Below are 18,007 nucleotides of genomic sequence, written 5' to 3'. Positions count from 1 at the left end.
GCCTTGAGGGGATAGTGGCAGTTTAGTCATTTAATTTTTCAGTTGCCCTATTTTCCACGTGGCAAATCTGGCGTATCAAAATCTTAGGAACATTAGGCCCACTGTCCATTGTGATCTAAAGTTCACCTAAAAAAAAATCCACACGTCATCAATGTGGGAACGTTTTCCCACGCCCTCTTACATCCCAAATACTCTTCCGTAAGTGTATATTACTACGAACATTAGGATAGTTTAGTGGTAGTAGCTTCGGCTTGTGGAGTCGGCACCTAGAGGAGGAAGTCGTGGGATCAAACCTTGTCATACGCATTGTGCATTGTGCATTGTGCATTGTGCATTGTGTGAGTGTATGTGTATTTTCTTATTTATTTTATATCCACCCGTGGGTTGCCCATATGGTTAGAATTGAGGATTTTGTCTCGTGGAGATCATGGCAGTGAGTTGTTGTGCTAGTCTCTCCGGGATTTAAACAAGTTATATAGAAGAAGGAAATTAGTTAAAATGATTCTGCCACCCCCTATTTTCTCACCATTTCTCTTATCTTGGTCTTTGAATCAAGGTTCTAAAGCTTGGGAATGGTCATAGGATTGATCAAGGTTGACACCATTTTGAGTAGCAAGATAAAGCATTGAAATTCAATTTACAAAGATCAATAATGTGCATACCAATACATTGGAGGTATATGATTGAATTTGAATATGATATTTGACATATAATCCATCCAAATCATTTTATGAGTTGAAATTGAAATGAGTTAAAATGATTCCGCCACCCCCTATTTTCTCACCATTTATCTTATCTTGGTCTTTAAATCAAGGTTCTAAAGCTTGGGAATGGTCATAGGATTGATCAAGGTTGACACCATTTTGAGTAGCAAGATAAAGCATTGAAAATTCAATTTACAAAGATCAACAATGTGCATACTAATAAGTTGGAGGTATATGATTGAATTTGAATATGATATTTGACATATAATCCATCCAAATCATTTTATGAGTTGAGATTATAAATCATAATTCTATTCATTGTTTGAGGATTCATACTCAGGATTAAATTGTCAATTCCAATCAAATTGGATCCAATTCTCGATATGGAAAATTGGCATATTTCTAAGGTTCGAGGATGATTCTCGATTGATTTTGATCAATTCCAATTGAATTGAGACAAGAATTGAATGAGACGAATTTGTTGTTGATTACACTTTCACTCGAACTTTGAATAAAATTGGAGGTCCATCTCTTAGGGATAAGTGTGTTAATTAAGAATTGGAATCGAAACCTATCATTCAGAATTGAATCGAAAAGGGAAAAAGTTGTTGTGAATTCTTTATTTTGGAAAGTGAAACTTCATTTAGTATGGCTTCGGTCATCAGTGTGAATCAAATCACTTAATTATATGTAGGTTTGTCAACATTGGTTGAGTTTGGAAATGTTTATGAATGTCGTTATTGCACGATTAAGTAATGTATGTAGGTGATTCGTGGATGGTGGATATGAATCTGGGAATAGGATGTCTAATCGACGAGGATCATCTCCTCCCATTGGCTGATTAAATGTAGGGTCGGCATGGGCCTTGGCGGTTCAGGTCTAATCGGCTCCAAACTGGTCTTTCGGTTCTGGAACCATTGGGGACCCACCTCAAAACTGACACGTCCTGTTTATTAATAGGTTTCAAAATTTAGATCCAGATCTGGGTAAATAACTTAATGGGTGGGTCAGATCCGGTCCGATTCTCGGTTCTAGCCCTAAATAATCCAATTAAGTCGGTTTGGGCAGCTTACGTGGGCCCAGCCATTCCATCGCCACACCGATATAATGGAAAAACCCTAACCCTATATATTCTGCAATTCCATACCCCAACACCCCTATAAAAGCAAAACCCTAACCCTAGATTTCACTTCTCTGGACAAGTCGTAGCAGTTGCGGTCGCCAAGAGTAATCAACCATGGGTAAGCTCGATCGTGTAGCTCTGATCATGATTTCTCTTCCTCTTGGGCGGAGATTTAGTTTGAACTGTATGCGGAAATGAATCTAATGGTGTTTGTATTGTTGGTTGCAGGTAAGGTTCATGGATCTCTAGCTCGTGCCGGAAAAGTGAGAGGACAAACGCCGAAGGTGGCGAAGCAGGACAAGAAGAAGAAGCCCAGGGGAAGGGCTCACAAAAGGATGCAGTACAACAGGCGTTTCGTCACAACTGGTACGCCCTTTTTCTATTCTCTTATATCTGAGCGAGATTGATAGAATAGAACTTTACATTCACGATTGATATTTCTTGGGAGATATGCAGATGGTAAAGTTATTGATGCTGTATAAATTTTTCTTCCATCTGATCTTGTCCGATATGGACCCTATATTTAATTTAATCAGAAGGGGAGAGAGTAGGGAATCGTTGAGTATTAGATTCATGTACATAGCTCCCTCTCTCATGGTCAGTAAATCCTTCATCTGTTTCCCTGTTACTGGATCCCCCCTTGGAATAATAAAGAAACATTTGGTTTTTTTTTTTTTTTTTCCTGATAGGTAGACATATGGGTTTTACTTTGGAGCTTGAATTTATTCCATGCTTGTGTTTATATTGTTTTGAGAGGGGTGGTAGGAAGTATGATGTTTCCCTTTATGTGCCTGAATATTTTCAGATTCAATCTGAAATAGAATTTTTATTATCTGGAGCTTCGTGAATTTTTGTATGTTTGGATGTTTAATGAATTTTTTTTTTTGGGATGGCATAAAAAACATTGTTTTTTTTTATTAGAATCCTCTTTGTTAAAGTCAGTACATCATCAAATTCTGAGTTACTGCATGGTTTACCTGTTTGCAGTTGTTGGATTTGGGAAGAAGAGAGGACCCAACTCGTCGGAGAAGTGATCGCCATGTTTGGAGTTCTTAGAAGTAGGAGGATGTTTTTAAATTTTAAGTGAGCTGAAGCCTTGAGCCTTTTTTTTTTTTTTGGATATTTTTCTGTTGGCAAACTTTGTCTGCTTGTTCTTGTTTATCTTTTTTAATGTAATCTTCAAAAGGAGCATTGCTTAAGATTACTGATACTTCTTTGGTTATTTCTAGTGTGAAGCTAAGTTTGGATCTTCTCATTATAATACTGCCTAATCCATAAATCTGGCAACTCAATTATCCAAATACTTGTGTGAATTGGTCAGTTGTCAGGGATGACCTTGCCTTGTGGGTTGCGTAACCAAAAGCATGATCTAATCTTAATAATGTTTGAACTGGATTGTGCCCAGCAATATTTTTTTGTCTTATGGGGCTTATAGTTGGTTTCTCCTTGATTCTTTCTTCCATATGATTCTTAAATACTGTTGCAGTTTTCTTCTCTGATATTAACTTTCTATGCATGTTTTCTTGTATGTTTATTATTCTTATATATTTTTTTTCTTTAGATTTATTTTTTTAGAGAGACTGGTACCTACAAGTCTGTAGGGGTAGGGACTTTAGTAGGAACCTTTCTTACATGCCCACATTTAAGAGCCTATTGGTTGGTCAGATGGGGCGCAAATATTGTTGGGAAGGAGATCCCTAGCTCATCTCCACCCCTTGATCGCATGTTAAGTTATAGCCCTGATGATGTGGCAAAACATAGCTTTTAAAAAAAAATCCAGGGTCATGGGAGGTGTACAGTAGTTGGGGCATTATCTTAGGCATGCATGGACATGTATAGAAAGCATGCCATTACATGGGAGAGTATTTTCTTGATGGTTGATAGAACGGTCCCTGATTGTGTGGCTACTGCACCAGCGGGTGGTGGAGGCACTGATCAGGAGGTGGTTCAGGGGGTTTGGGGTGGTCTTTTCATGCCCAGGTGTGTTTGGGCATAAAGAATGCTACTAGCGACCATTCTTTTTCCCTTTTTTGAATTAGATATTTGACATGATTTCTCTATCCAGTGGTCAAAAAAGCCACACTAGCTGTCCAGGTGTCAAATAAGTGAATTGGAATGGATTTTGTCTTTGATTTGAACTTCTGTTTCATTAAAGCCTTGTGTTATATTGGTTGCTGAGTAAATTACCTCTGATTTTGTGAGGAATGGTACCCATTGTTGTCAGTGTTGAAAGATTATATACAGTGTCTTTTTCATTTGGGGTGTGTGGTGGGTTGGGTAGGGTAAGAGATGGTCTCATACTCCTAAGAGGTTACAGCATGCTTGAGTTTCATGTAGAGGGTCACTTGCTGGATGCATGATCCAAGTTGTAAAGGGTCTTGACATGTTCTCCTTAGCTTGTTTTAGTACCAAAGCTACGTGGAAGCAAAAATGTCTGGTGAGTTAGATAGTCTTGAATTCCATACTTGTGCAATTATAGTCCACAATTCAATTCTTATGCATTATCTATTTAGAAAATATTGATAAAGCATGTCACAGTTTTGCCATTTGGCATCTGTAGAGTGTAGGGTTGTGACCAAGTTTAGCTTCTTGAAATACAAATGCTTTGTTGGGTTGAAAGTTTAGACAAATTTAAGCAACAGCTTATTTCTGTATCAGGCTCTAAACTATTTCTGTATCGTGCTCTAAACTATCTCTAGATTTTCAGGAATTTGCTTAAATGGTTCAGTGTGATATCAGGTTCAGATTAAACATATATACTTTTCAAGTATGGCATTAATTGCATCATGAATAAGTGGAGTTTCAAATCATCCTTTAATAGGTTAACCTATTGGTCATGAAAGATGTGCAAGTGTTCGGGAATGGCTCGTGCTTCTGTTCCTTTTATTATACTGGAACAGTGTCTATTAGGCAACAATGAGAACAAAGGTGGGAACAATGGGGAAGGGTTTTATCCTAGGGTCCACCTCATATTGAGCTCATCTCCACGGTGCAATATGATCAAGCTTGTTCAACTTCAACTATCAGAATATCTACTATAATCAACCACATGTTTCTGGTTAGAAGTTGAATGGTTTTCATTCAACCCTAATATGACTTGGTCAATGTGGTTGTGGGGTTAGTATGAACCGTAGGATTAGTCTTTGGCCTGGATATCTGTTGTTAGCGTTAAAAAAAAAAAAATCTACGTGTTTGTGGATTTGGCATCCGAGGGGTATGGACCATGGTTTATAAACGTTGAATCAGGTTTGGGATTAGTTAAGATTGATACCAATTCAGGTTTGGATCTGATGGAAGTACCTTTGGGTTTATTTTAAAATCGTTTTTAAAACCCTTTTTCTTCTTAAAACTGTTTTACCAATCCACTGATATGGTATTGTCCAAATTGGGATCGATCAAAGCTGATACTAATATGATTTGGCCATTCACATGGATCTGATTTGTATCTGTTATTTTAAATTTCCTACCGTTCATGAGGTTTACCTAGACCTATGGTGAACCAAGAATCTTCAGTCCACCATTTTTATTGTGGTTGGGTGAAGAAAAATTCTCTCCTAAATTTATAGGATAGGGTGTTCTTGATTTAATGAATTTTCCATAGTCTCTCCAATCGATGCACCTCTTGGCTGCTTTATCTTCATTCATTGAGAATTATGTGCATTTCTACCAAAAAAAAAAAAAAGAAAAGAGAATTATGTGCATTTAGACTGCAATATGAGTGTCAAACTATCACATTTTAGTTATTGATCAATTGAAATATCTTCTTCTAATAAAAAAGATAAGGAAAATTACATCACCCTCCTTGTAGTTTGTCAAAATTATGTGTGGGTCTAAGGGTTTGAGCGATTTACACTTCTTTTCTTAAATTATGAAAGATTCTCACATTTGAGTCCAATTCGTCAGTGACAGTGAATTTGAAACTATTACGTGGTGAGGTGAGGTCTCATTTCTTATACTGAAAATACCCCCATAATGAAGCGAAGAGACCTAAAGACTCACTTAAATTTAAGAAAAACAGAGGGAAATCCCTCTTTTGGTTTCATCGTCTTCAACCTAGCTCTCCAAGCCCTAAGTTCCTCCCCACTTTTTTATTTTTCTGATGATCTCTCCATGGCGTCTTCTCTATTTTGCTTCTAAATTAGTGGGTTTGATAGGATATGAAATGTTGGATTGGATGGAGAACAAAAACTAATAAAAGAGGGAGCAGTAATGTAGAATTAGTACCCATGTCCGCACGCACTTTCTCTTCGCTGCTTCTGCTGCAATTTGATACCTCGTCTCCCACTGCAAATGCGCCCCTTTCGAACCATGAATCATCTCTCCCAAGCTTCCGTTCGGCATGTACTTGTACAGTAACATATTTGTGTCATTGTTCGAGACAAACCCTAGCAATCTCATAATATTCCGGTGTCGAATCCTTTCCAAAGTCTGAATTTCAGCTGAGAAGCCATGATCGATCCTCCCATTACTCCGACCAACAAGTGCCTTGATTGCAACATCCACGCCATCCGGCATCGATTCTCGGTAAACGATCCCAGCACCTCCTTTGCCGATGATGTTCTCTTCTTTTAAGCATTCGACTATGTCTTCCACTTTGAAACCGAGTTTCTGGAATGGAGTTTCCAGGCCTTTGATTTGTGGTGTTCTTCCAGTACCATTTGATCTTTAAAATGGCGGTGGTGAGAAGTAACACACTTCCAACTACTTATACGATGATGACGATGATCTTCAATCATGACCTTCTCTGTTCTGAACCTTCTGGGGTTTGGATAGATGAACAGTGGATTTGACGTAGTGGACTACAGAGATTGGGGTTTCCTATATAAGTGCTGCCGTTGTAAACAAGGAATTGTCCCCCAACCAGGATCGGACCTGACAATTTTTCGTAAAAAAGATCCAACGTTGTTAGGCTCATCAGTGATCGAATTCCAGTGGGTATTTGATAAAAAATTTGGTTTCTCGATAGGTTGAGAGTGTTAGACTAAAATCAATCGATGTAAGAGAAGAGGAGTGAGAGAGACTGCTCGGAATCGAGCTTGCGAGATTATTACTACTAATGTTTATCTTGGAAAGCAACTTGAGCTGGAACATCTCTGGTGGAATCTTGCCGGTAAATTGGTTTTATGTCGAGGGAGGGTATCTACAATTCGAGGCCAAGATTAACGGGAAGTTCCAAAGGGTATAATGGTCCTCTCAAATCAAGACTATCTTTACTAAAGGGGTATTCAAGTTTTTTGATGTATGAAAGTAACAAAATACTCACACCGTTAGTGTTAGTGGAGGGGGTGTAAATCGCTCAAACTCTTAGACCCACACGTAATTTTGACAAACACTACAGGGGAGGAGATGTAATTTTCCTTTGAAATATCTAATGGAGAAATAAGAAATAAAAAACAAAAAAGGATTAAGGAGACTAGGGGTGTCAATTCGTGGCCCGACCCGATAGAACCGATCGTTTAAAGCCCGGCCTGACCCGGCCCATTTATTAAACGTGTTGGGCTTGAGCCCGACCCGTTTATAAACGGTCGGTCTCAGTCCTGATACTTGGACCGTCGGGCACTCGACCGAGACCAACCAATTAATACCTGATCGAGATCGGTCTATTTTTCACCGGCCTGACTCGGCCTGGTTGTAAGATACCTATTTTACCCCCATATGAAAGAGTTAAAAAGAAAAAATAAACAAAGAAACCAAAAACCCTAGTCCCTCGGTCTTCAACCTTTCTCTTCGTTTAACACTGCCGCGGCCGCCGCTGTGGTCTTCGTTGTCGTCGATTCGCCACTTGCCAAGCCCAAGTTGGTCTTCAACCTTCCTCTTCGAGTCTTCGTTTGACACTACGGCGACTGCGTCGCGAGTCACAACCACCGTTGTGGTTCTTCATTCTCCGGTGTCGTTGATTCTCCAGTCGTCGAGCCCAAGTCGGTCTTCAACATTCCTCTTCGAGTCTTCGTTTGACACTGCGGCGACTGCGTCGTGACCACCGATGTGGTTCTTCATTCTCCGGTGTCGTTGATTCTCCAGTCGCCGAGCCCAAGTCAGTCTTCAACCTTCCTCTTTGAGTCTTCGTTTGACACTACGACGATTGCGCTGCAACCGCCGTTGTGGTTCTCCATTCTCCGTTGTCGCCGATTCGCCAGTCGCCAAGCCCATTGAGCTTAGTTCTTCATTTCTTTGTTGTCGCAATATATGGTGTTGGCCGTCTATTACTTCCATTTCCTTCATTCAAACGCATCTGGATTGGAGCTAGATTAATTTCGGTGAGTTTCTGCTTCTCTTACAAGGTTCAGAGAATTTATTTTTTCTCTCGTGTTGCATGTGCCTCCTTTGGTTAAAAGAACCAAGTTGCTGGTGTGTCCGATCCTGTAATATTAGAAGGGTTCCGGTGACGATCGGACTGAACTGTAGTTGAGACTTCCTAGGTCAACTGCGTATGATGTTTTCTTTGTACTTGTTTACTATCAGTTCTTATGTGCAGCATTCATCTCTGTGTCTGTGTAGCTTTGTTTCTCTGTGTCTGTACGATTTTTTTTTTCTTTAAACGATTATGTGTTCATTCTTTGAGCTACTTCTCTCTTGCTTTAGAGATCTTTCATTCTTTTGTGTTTTTTTTTTAATCAAGAACGAGCACAAGTTTGGACTCTACCTCTTTGTTTTTGTGCTTGAAGTTACATGGTATTTCTCTTGATTCCGGATCTTGTTTTGAGCTTCATGTAAATATAACTTTGAATCAGTCAAGCAGTCGCTATGGCTGATTTGTGTGTATTGCTTATCCTTCCTCTGCTTTCTCGAGTAACTGTTTTTTATTTAGGGAGACATTTCTTTGGATCTCTCTCCTTTGTCGCTCTGAGATTTTTCTCTGTCAATGAGACTTTTTTCCCCCTTTCTGATGGTTTTTGTTCTCCTCACTACATATGGATTGTTTTATGTGAAACCTACTCTTTCTCTCTCTGATTTTCACTGTTTCTATGCATTTTCTCTGCCCAAGGTGTTTTTACTTTCTCGCAGGTAGTGGTACATCCTTCTTGGAGGAGAGTGATGCTTATCAATGCTTTGGATTTTTTGTGATGTTTTTAAATATGTGACTTGGAAGAGAGTAGGTTCCTCTCTATTTTCTTGATAGAGAGGCTCTGAAATCTTAAAATCATTATCAGCAACAAACCTTATATGACTGTTTGTACTGGCCAAAGTCTATATTTAGTTGTGTAATATTTGCAATCTTCTTAAATGGTAAATGAAAGGTACTGGTTATGTATCCAACTCAGACAAGGATTTGTATGCTAGTAAATATGATTGTTAGTTTATTAAACATTGTCTAGTGTACCTATTTTCATGATTTTTTTTTGGGGGGTGGGGTGGCTTTGATTTCATGGTGATAATACAATTAAACTCAACAACAGTGGACTAAACCCCATCGTCCGTCACGGCGTCGTTGCTCAATAATATTAAAGAAGGCCCGTTTAAAAATTGGTTACGCCCGTTTAACATTAAACATGTCTGTGGCCCCGTTAAGGCCCGACTAAAACCCGATTAAGGCTCGATTTTAATAGCCCGATTATAGCCCGAGACCGACCGACCGAATATAAAGTGTACAATGCCCTCACTAACTAAGCCCGATTAGTTAAATGGGCGGACACGGTGCAACCTTTAAAAGTCTTCAAGCCCGACCGAAACGGGACCGGCCTGACCGATTGACACACCTAAAGAGACCTATCCCTAATCTGAGAGAACCACAGAGGGTTCTTGTAGAGCAAACTACTTTTGAAGAACACATAATGGGTTATTTTGACACTGAATGACCTACACACTAGAGATACTCAGGAGATTCACAGAAAGTCAAGCTTGACCTCAAGGAGTATGATGGTAGGCATGACCCTCAAGTGTTTTATGATTGGATAGCTGCATTACCCTATGTGGTAAGCTAATTGAGGCTGCTCGTGATTGGTCGAGAACCTATGAGCGTGAACTGGAAGACCGTGGTAGAGAACCTACTGCATGGGAGGAGATGAAGCAAGAATTGTCTAACAAGTACTTGCCACATAACTTTAAGGCTCGCATACGAGACCAACTGAACTCTCTTCGTTAGGGGAATATGAATGTGACAGAGTATATGAACAAATTTGACGCATTTTATTCTCGCACAGGCATTAGCGAGAATGAGAGGCATTTACTTTCTCGGTTTCGACTAGGATTGCGAGCTGAAATTAGTAGGGGAATTGGTGTTGCTAATGTGTATATAGTGAGAGATTGCTTTGACAAGGCTCTTCGAGCAGAGGAACTTATAGCATAGCCAGATAGAAGGTTTAATTACCAAGCTGGGGAGGTAAAGAAAAAAATTTCACCCACTAAACCTAACACTTCAGCACCCCCAAGAGCCACAGCTCCTCTATGGGAAGTGAAGATACCTCTATTCAAACCAAAAGAACTTGAAGTCAAGGTTCACATTGAAGAGATAGTTCTTAAAGCTTCAAAGATAGAAGGTTAAGAGATAGAAGATTCAACAAGAGACAGAAGATTCAACTGAAGGATTCTACATTGAAGAGAGCATAGTGGACAAGACTAAAGCCGTGGAAGATGAGGTAGTGATTGAAAGAACTCCACAACAAGTCTTTGAGATTCATGATGAGAAAGAAGAGTTTGTTCCAATCATTGATGAGAAGGTTACCAACATTGACAACCCTATGCACACGACATTCACAATTGGTATTGATTCAAAGGTTGATCATATAGAGTTTGTTATGCCATCATGGTTCTTTAAAGAGAAAGCTTCACGCCTTGAAGACTACCTTCCAAAAGTCTACAAGCAACCTGAATTTTGTCTGGGAATGGTTACAACCGCTATCCACATGTTTCCACCTCATCACTGCAAAATTCAAGCACAAATTTTTTCAAGATGGGGAGAGTTGATGCAGATTCTTCACCAAACTAAGCTTGTTTTATTAGGAATAAGCCTAGGGTTGGGTTGTATATGTGTTGGGCCTTCAGTCCATATGGTTTGGAGTGTATTTGGTCATTTTTTTGGGTCTAAAAGAGGGGCTCTAAGTAACTAAATGTTAGTAATCTTTATTTCAGTTTTTTAGTAACTTTGAAGTTACTAAATTGTAATCACCCCCCCCAATCGTTATTATAAATAAAGAAGAGGGCTCCCATTAAGCCCCACGATTTTGAATCTTAAAAAAATGTTGCTGCTGGTCGCTGCTATGGTTCTACTTGTTTCTCTGTGTGTCTGATTACAGAACAAGGGACTGGTGTTTGATCCAGTGGACACCCTACGGCGAGAAATCCGAGTTGATCTTCATATTTTCTGGTTTTCTTATTGTTCTTAATCTCATTCGGCCAGTCAGGTAAGTACTCTAATCTGTCTGCAGAATTTCTGGGTTAAGGTTCTCTGTTTTCTCTTGTCGGCCTATCTGTTTTGGAAGTTCTGGCCAACCGATGGCCTTATAATTCTGGTCGAAGGTTAGTTTTACTCAGAAAGGGGATTCGATCCAGTTTTTAGGCCAATCAGACCACTGGTTCAGCTGATGTGGACTATTCTTTAGTTCTGGCCGATTATGAATTCTGCCCAGATTTGAATTCTGATTTCTGTTTTGTTTTTGCTAGAATCTGTTGACTATATAACCCAGTGTTTGGCCTCTTAATTTGGTGGATTGCAATAGTATTTCCTTGGCTGTTAGTTCATTATAGTGTTCCTGCAGCTGTTGTTGATTTCAACTATCAGAATTCTACTCTGTTATATCAGTTTAATACTAGTCCGTTTGGATTATTATAGAGGTTATGTGGTTGTTCTTTGATTTAAGCTTTCCTGCAGTTTGGGTCTAGTTTGCTTTGTCAAATCTAGTCCTACATTATTGTGGTTAAAGATTCTCTTTGGAGTTCACTTTCTCAATACAGTAAAATTGGAATTATACTGTCATCAAGGCTACCGTTAGGACTGTGAATGACCTTTGGTCGCATCTGCAAAAGTTTTCGAGTGGGTAAAACAAGAGATCATCTAGCTTACATTTTGGATGGAGTTAGTATTTGCTTTTCCATGATATTATTGTAATAATAGGTTTTAGGGGAAGTGTCAATTGTCAAATGGACCCTAAAGGGTTTAATGGTCTTTGTAATTCTCTAGAACTTTCTCTCCGTTATTATAAATAAAGAGGGCTGGTGTCATATTTGACACAAGTCATTACCCCATCCAACATATATAGTGTAACGAGTGTCAATACAAAATTCAGGGTGATATTGTCATTTTGCATGTCTTGGTTTATGGGACTAAGATCTGTGGACATGGATCTAGAGAAAAAGAGCAATCACTATGTGTATGACAGCATTTCTTTTACCATTTATAATTAAAGAGTTATAAATATTAAGTAACTTTTTACATCACGTGTATAAATTTGAATATACACAAAATGTAGGTGTATAGGTTATATAATAATAATAATAATAATAATAATAATAATAATAATAATAATAATAATAATAACAAATAATAGGTCAAGGAGCACAATTCTGTTTTTGCTTTGAATAAGAGGCAAAAGACACCAATGCAAGGCAGGAGCCACACAGCCATGAACTTTCAAGTGTCTGACTAGCAGTGGGGTAAAGACCAGGTATAACTCTCTACATGCAGCTACCACAAAACCAGATATTTATTCTTTTGTTCATCATCTCTTCTCTAATTTGGCTTGATCAAACATAAGTGTTGCAGATACACCTTTCTCAAACTAACTCCTTTCCTCACCTCTTCTTACGCCTTGGTGCATGAGCACCACTGCAAACCAGACCTAAGGCATGATTTTATGGTTCAGGTCTAGCTCAAATGTCACCCAATGCAGATATGGTATATGGTGGGACTAGTAGTATAACTGTATAAGAAAGTTATCATACAAGGGGTAGTAATGGAGTATAACCCGTAATTTTTTCACTTTCACTTAAGTAACTTTAAGATGTGAACCCAGCAGCCAGCCTGAGATGAATAGATATACTGATAAGAGTTGTCTTTCAAGTTAAGCCTGTTCATTCAATCTTTGGGCGTCTTAAAAGTAAGTTTTTCTTTTGTTGATAGGTTCCCCTAGGGAGAGTTTGTTTGCTTAGTAGCTCTCTTTAAAGAGCTTCGTCCCTTTTTTCTTTTTCTAGGAGGTGGGGGGAATCAGCAACAACAGAAGGTATTTGATTGATATAACGCTAAAGTATGGCTGCAAAAGAAAATGGTGAATGTATAATTCACTTGTAGCCAAACTAGAGAACCATAGATCCTTTGCATAGGGGGAAGAAACCTAGCAAGAGAATAATTTCCACTTTTACATAATTCATGGATTCTAATTCTGCCAAATAAGATTGAACCAATATTAATCAAATACTCCTTGAAAGATTTGGAATTTTCTTTTAATGTTCTCCTTAGTTTCTCCATCTCTGATGGGTTTCTAATAGCCCAGATGACTAGTATCAGAAACTCAATTGAAACCAGAATCGCAGTGACTGCTTTAGAAACCAGAACACAAACATTTATAATAATAAATAATCCAAGGTTCTGATTTAATCTAAAAGAGGGTCAAAGGTCAATTATATGGAGAAGAATGGTTTCAAAAAATCTGGTTCAAATATGATGGACAGATCTGAAGTCATAGGTTAATCCTACTGGAAGTATGATTCTAGAAAGAAGGTTCAGAACAGTAACTGAAACCAGTATATTCAGGAAATTTCAGGCAGTAATAACAGTGAACTGATTTGATATATGAACAGTGATTAGAAAATGTAACATCAAACAGAAATCGGCACTTGAAAGCAGAATATAGAAATGAAACCAGACTTGAAATAGCATTCTAAGAGATCAGTTCAAAGATGAGAGATATTGAAACTGCAGGGTACTTTAGAACAGAAACCGAAATCCTAATGTGAAATAAGATTTGAATTCCAGTGGTTAGAAGTTGAGTTTCAAGGGATTCCTTGTTGGAATAAGAATTCAAGAAACTTGAAGGTAAACTGAGTTACTGATTAGAACCAGAACACAAATGGAACAATTTCAAACCATTAAATAGTAATCAATTCAGAAACTAAAGGATACAAGTGAAAGAAGAGTTATGTTACTTACTTTGAATCAATGGAAGATTAGAGAAGAGAAGAGAAGCGGGAGAAGAAGGTTCTGCACTAAACATCCCACTAGTGGAATCCCACCAATAGTTTGTGGCATCCCACAACAGTTTCTGAATCTCAAAGAAATAAGAGGCAAAAGCCAATATTCATCAAATTTGTGGGTAGGGCTGTAGCAGCTGGAAAATTTATATAGAAGACTCAAAAACAAATACAAACTCAAAAAAGGGGAGACGTTAACCAATCCTGAACTGAAAGGTAATATAAACTAATTAAGATACTGAAACTATAAAGGAAACTCACCAATTAAGGACTCTAATTAAACTAATGAAGTAAATCCTATATTCCTACCTCCTACCCACCTTTCAGTGATGTAAGATTAGACCACAAAGGACCTAATCCCAGTTAGGATCTGAAATTTTGTCTGACTAGAGAAGATTTCGATTACTCACAAACCATAGCTCAGATGGAGCTGGATTTTGGATTGAATGAAGATCCTATCTGAGGGAACAAACCAAAAAAAAAATTGAACAAATTCTGCTGACTGGATTGAGAGATATGCTGGTTGCATAAAAGGAAACTTTCAGTGATACCCTCAAAATCCTGCAGTAATCAGAGATCTAGACTAGAAGTTATGCACTCAAACATTCTTCCCAGTAAAGCTCTGTAACTGAAAATCGATAGGCTATGTGTGTGTCTCTAATCAGCAATCTTAGAGCCTTCAAGGCTTCAAACAATCTTGTAATTACTCTCAACACACTCACAAGTTAGACTAAAGAAGAAAAGAGAAATTGATGGAGGGTTGAGAAGGAGGAAAAGGAGGATAGGTTTTGAGCATCTCACCCCTCAAGTTTAGGCATCTCACCTAACTCTATCCCACAACAAAACAGCATAAGCCATCTCAAATAAACTTCATTCAATCTTTTCTAATTAATTACATAAGTAGTTTCAGCTCACAAATTAGAAGGTAAATAAAAAAGAAACTAACCTAAAACAAACTTCTTGTCAAACAAGTAAACATGAAAATGGAAACTAATAGTACTAACTAATCCTAATATCTCCTAACAAATAACCTTGACTTAACAACCAAGACAATTAAAAAAGGAAACAAATCCTAGAAAACATCTTTGCTGAAATCTATGGCAGAAACTGGTCTTCTTCTGGACTCTTTTCGATGGGAAAGCTGTAGCTTTTTTGAGGACCATATGGGGCACCAATATTGTTCACATGAACAGTGTTCACGGGTACTGTTCACATGAAAAGTAATTTATGTTCACTCTTCCCTTCCTCATGCTTTGAAGAATGTAAGGATGATTTTAGTATGGAGCGCATCCATCTTCAATCCGTAGAAAAATTCGAATGACACTCCTCACAAGTTAAAGTAGCCAATTAGAAACAAAACCCATTGGCCTAAAAGGAACCTAAGTCTTATTTCCACAAGAATAAGCCCAATTCTGTGTTTTATACGATGCATCAATCTCTTTTCCACCCAAAACTAGCAAAGAACTCCCAGAAGTGGTAGGATAAATTATTTGATTCATAGTACGGCCTTCAATTAAGTTTGAGTTTGATTAGATTTTCTATAGAATTAAAAGTTTCTTCTTAAGGATATATTGATGATGGCAGTATTATAAACATGTTTTGGTTTATGGAATAGATAATTAGGGCTCTTGCTAAAGGTATGAGGGTGCTTGTGAAGCTCACAGGGTCACAGCATGGTGAGGCAGTGATGCTGTTTCTCTTTCAAACTAGTGTACCGTATTGCTACTCCTATTCTTCTCCATCCCATCATCAGATAAATCTTCTGATAGGTCTGTTGTTGGAACTTCATCTATCACTGCAGGTCTGATCAACAACATTGTTTAATTTCATATTTCAGTTTCAGTTAAAATATCCTGCAACAAGGCCACAGTTCAAATAGACCTTTCAGCTGGTCTCATTTTATGTTCCAATGTCACTTTTTGGTTTGTGCATCAACATCTCTCATTGCACAAGATATTTCTCCGTAGTTTGATGCAAATTCTAAATTTTATCAAGAAAATGTTGAGGTCCTACAAGGAGGTTGTCTTCAAAGAGTGGGTTTAAATCTCAACTAGCCATAGGTTTGATGGTAGAAGAGAAATAAGCTTTCTGTTTTAACCATGGAAGGTATAAAAAGCAAATGGAAATTAGAAATTAGAAATTAGGTAAAATTTGGGTAGGTTTTGATGGTTGATGAAAGAATGAAAACGTGAGTTGAGGAGATGGTGAAGACAGTGTTTTGGCGAGAGTTTAGCCTAGAGAAATAGCGAATTAGGGGGCTGCCATGGAGGTTTAAGATCCTGTTGTAACTAAAACTGAAAGTAGAAAATAGAGATAACTTACCAAGGAATCGAACTAGGGTTGAAGTAGTACTCCACTACCCCTTCACAGGAGCCCAGGAATCCGACTAGAAGCAAGGGATCCCCTGGAAACCTGCGGAATCCACTTCTGAGAACCTAACAAATCCACCATAGATGTAGAGAAATCCATCTCCACCACCATGAATCCACATGTCATCAGCACAAAGCTAGAGAGAAAAAAAATTCCCTTTATTCTATTTTATTCTTTAAGTACAATACACACACACACACACACACACACACACACATATATATATACATATATAGATAGATAGATAGATAGATAGATATAGTGTCAAGGTAATTTAGGTTCAACAAACTAGTTACTTGGGACAGTAGCTAACTAGCTACTTTTCCCACAAGTAACTTGAGACTTATCCTTTGTTGATACTTATCCCTTATTAATATTTATCCACATGGGACTAGAAACTCTCGCCACCCCCCCCCCCAAAAAAAAAAAAAGGTGGAATACCCTTACCTAGAATCCGTAATTACAAGCATCCCCCAAAAAATAGAATAAAATACCTTCATCTAGAACCCCTCAAGGATGCCCATCTAGTTTGGTCACCTCTTATTTTTCTCATTTCTTTTTTTGGACATTGGATCATCATGCAGCAGCGCTCTGATGGATCGACCCAAGCCTGCTCCAAAACCCGGACCAAGGCCCAGATCCAATTTGGGTTCCAAGTTACTAATTTGGACTCAAGATCAATAGAATATTCTAGAATTTTATTTTATCTTGGGAATATTTGTAATCTTTTATTTTATGTTATTTTGGGGTAGCTATTATTAGGTAAGTAGAAATTTCTAATTTTAGTTTTATTGTGTTTCCATTTCATTAGACTTTAATTTAGAAAGCAATTAGGATTTTCTATTTCAGTTTTAAGAGTTTTTATTTTGACTTAGCATAAGGCATGTAACCTAAGAAATTGTTTAGTTGATGAATAAAGAAATAAGTGATTGTGAAACTCTCCCCATTCCCCCCCCCCGGTGGTTGTCTTCTTCCCCCTTCTTCTTCTTCTTCTTCTCCCTTCTCTATCTCCCCCCCTTCTTCTTCTTTTTCTCTTCCCTGCGATCTCTCTATCTCCCTTCTTCTCTTTCCCTCCTCCTCCTCTGCGAGAATCCCCTTCCTCCTGCTGTGCGATAACTCCCCCTGCCCCCTTCTTCTCTTTCTTCCTCCTTTCCCTTCCTTCTTTTCTGTTCTGTATTTTCAGTTTCTGTGAGAGTTATTACAGGTCTATTTGAAGCTCAGAAGATCAGCCATCAAGCAGCCTTGAAGAACAGCCAAGAGAGAAAATTGACATCAGCTTGTTAGGGGTTTTGAGGAGTTCGGATCGAGCTCCAGATCCCACAGACCTGAATCCTAAATCTCTAAGCCCCTTTGAGGACTCATCCTACCCCACAAAAGTGACATTCGACCTGCTGCTTGTGGCCATTGAAGCCTGATTCAAGAGCCCTTTTAAGGGTTGTTTAAGAGGCCCAAGAAGAAGACTCGACCAGCCTTTGGGCCCAATCCATGGTCTGGTCTGTGAGGTACTGAAAATCAACTCCTGGATCCCCTTCTTTACTGCAATTCATCTCTGCAACCAGAACAGAGCACAACTCTTCCGCCAGGCCTTGTTTCAGAATTTTTCAAACTAATCTGAGGCTGCTGGTTTCATGGGTTACTATCGGTAGGGCTGCGGCTTGAGAATTAATTCCCGAAGTTTCACCTCGAG

At 38.5% G+C, this 18,007-nt stretch overlaps 1 protein-coding gene across 1 annotated transcript; it reads left to right on the top strand.

Annotated features, from left to right (window-relative positions):
* The first annotated feature begins 1,790 nt into the window (after positions 1-1,790).
* LOC122093269 (40S ribosomal protein S30) lies at positions 1,791-3,049 on the top strand. The gene is made up of 3 exons (XM_042663556.1): positions 1,791-1,945; positions 2,056-2,193; positions 2,815-3,049. Exons 1-3 carry the CDS (start codon positions 1,942-1,944, stop codon positions 2,859-2,861), a joined length of 189 nt encoding a protein of 62 aa, XP_042519490.1. The 5' UTR covers positions 1,791-1,941; the 3' UTR covers positions 2,862-3,049.
* Positions 3,050-18,007: the final 14,958 nt, after the last annotated feature.

Source organism: Macadamia integrifolia, chromosome 11, assembly GCF_013358625.1.
Source record: "Macadamia integrifolia cultivar HAES 741 chromosome 11, SCU_Mint_v3, whole genome shotgun sequence".
Lineage (NCBI taxonomy): Eukaryota > Viridiplantae > Streptophyta > Magnoliopsida > Proteales > Proteaceae > Macadamia > Macadamia integrifolia.
This window is presented reverse-complemented; position numbering and strand designations above follow the sequence as displayed.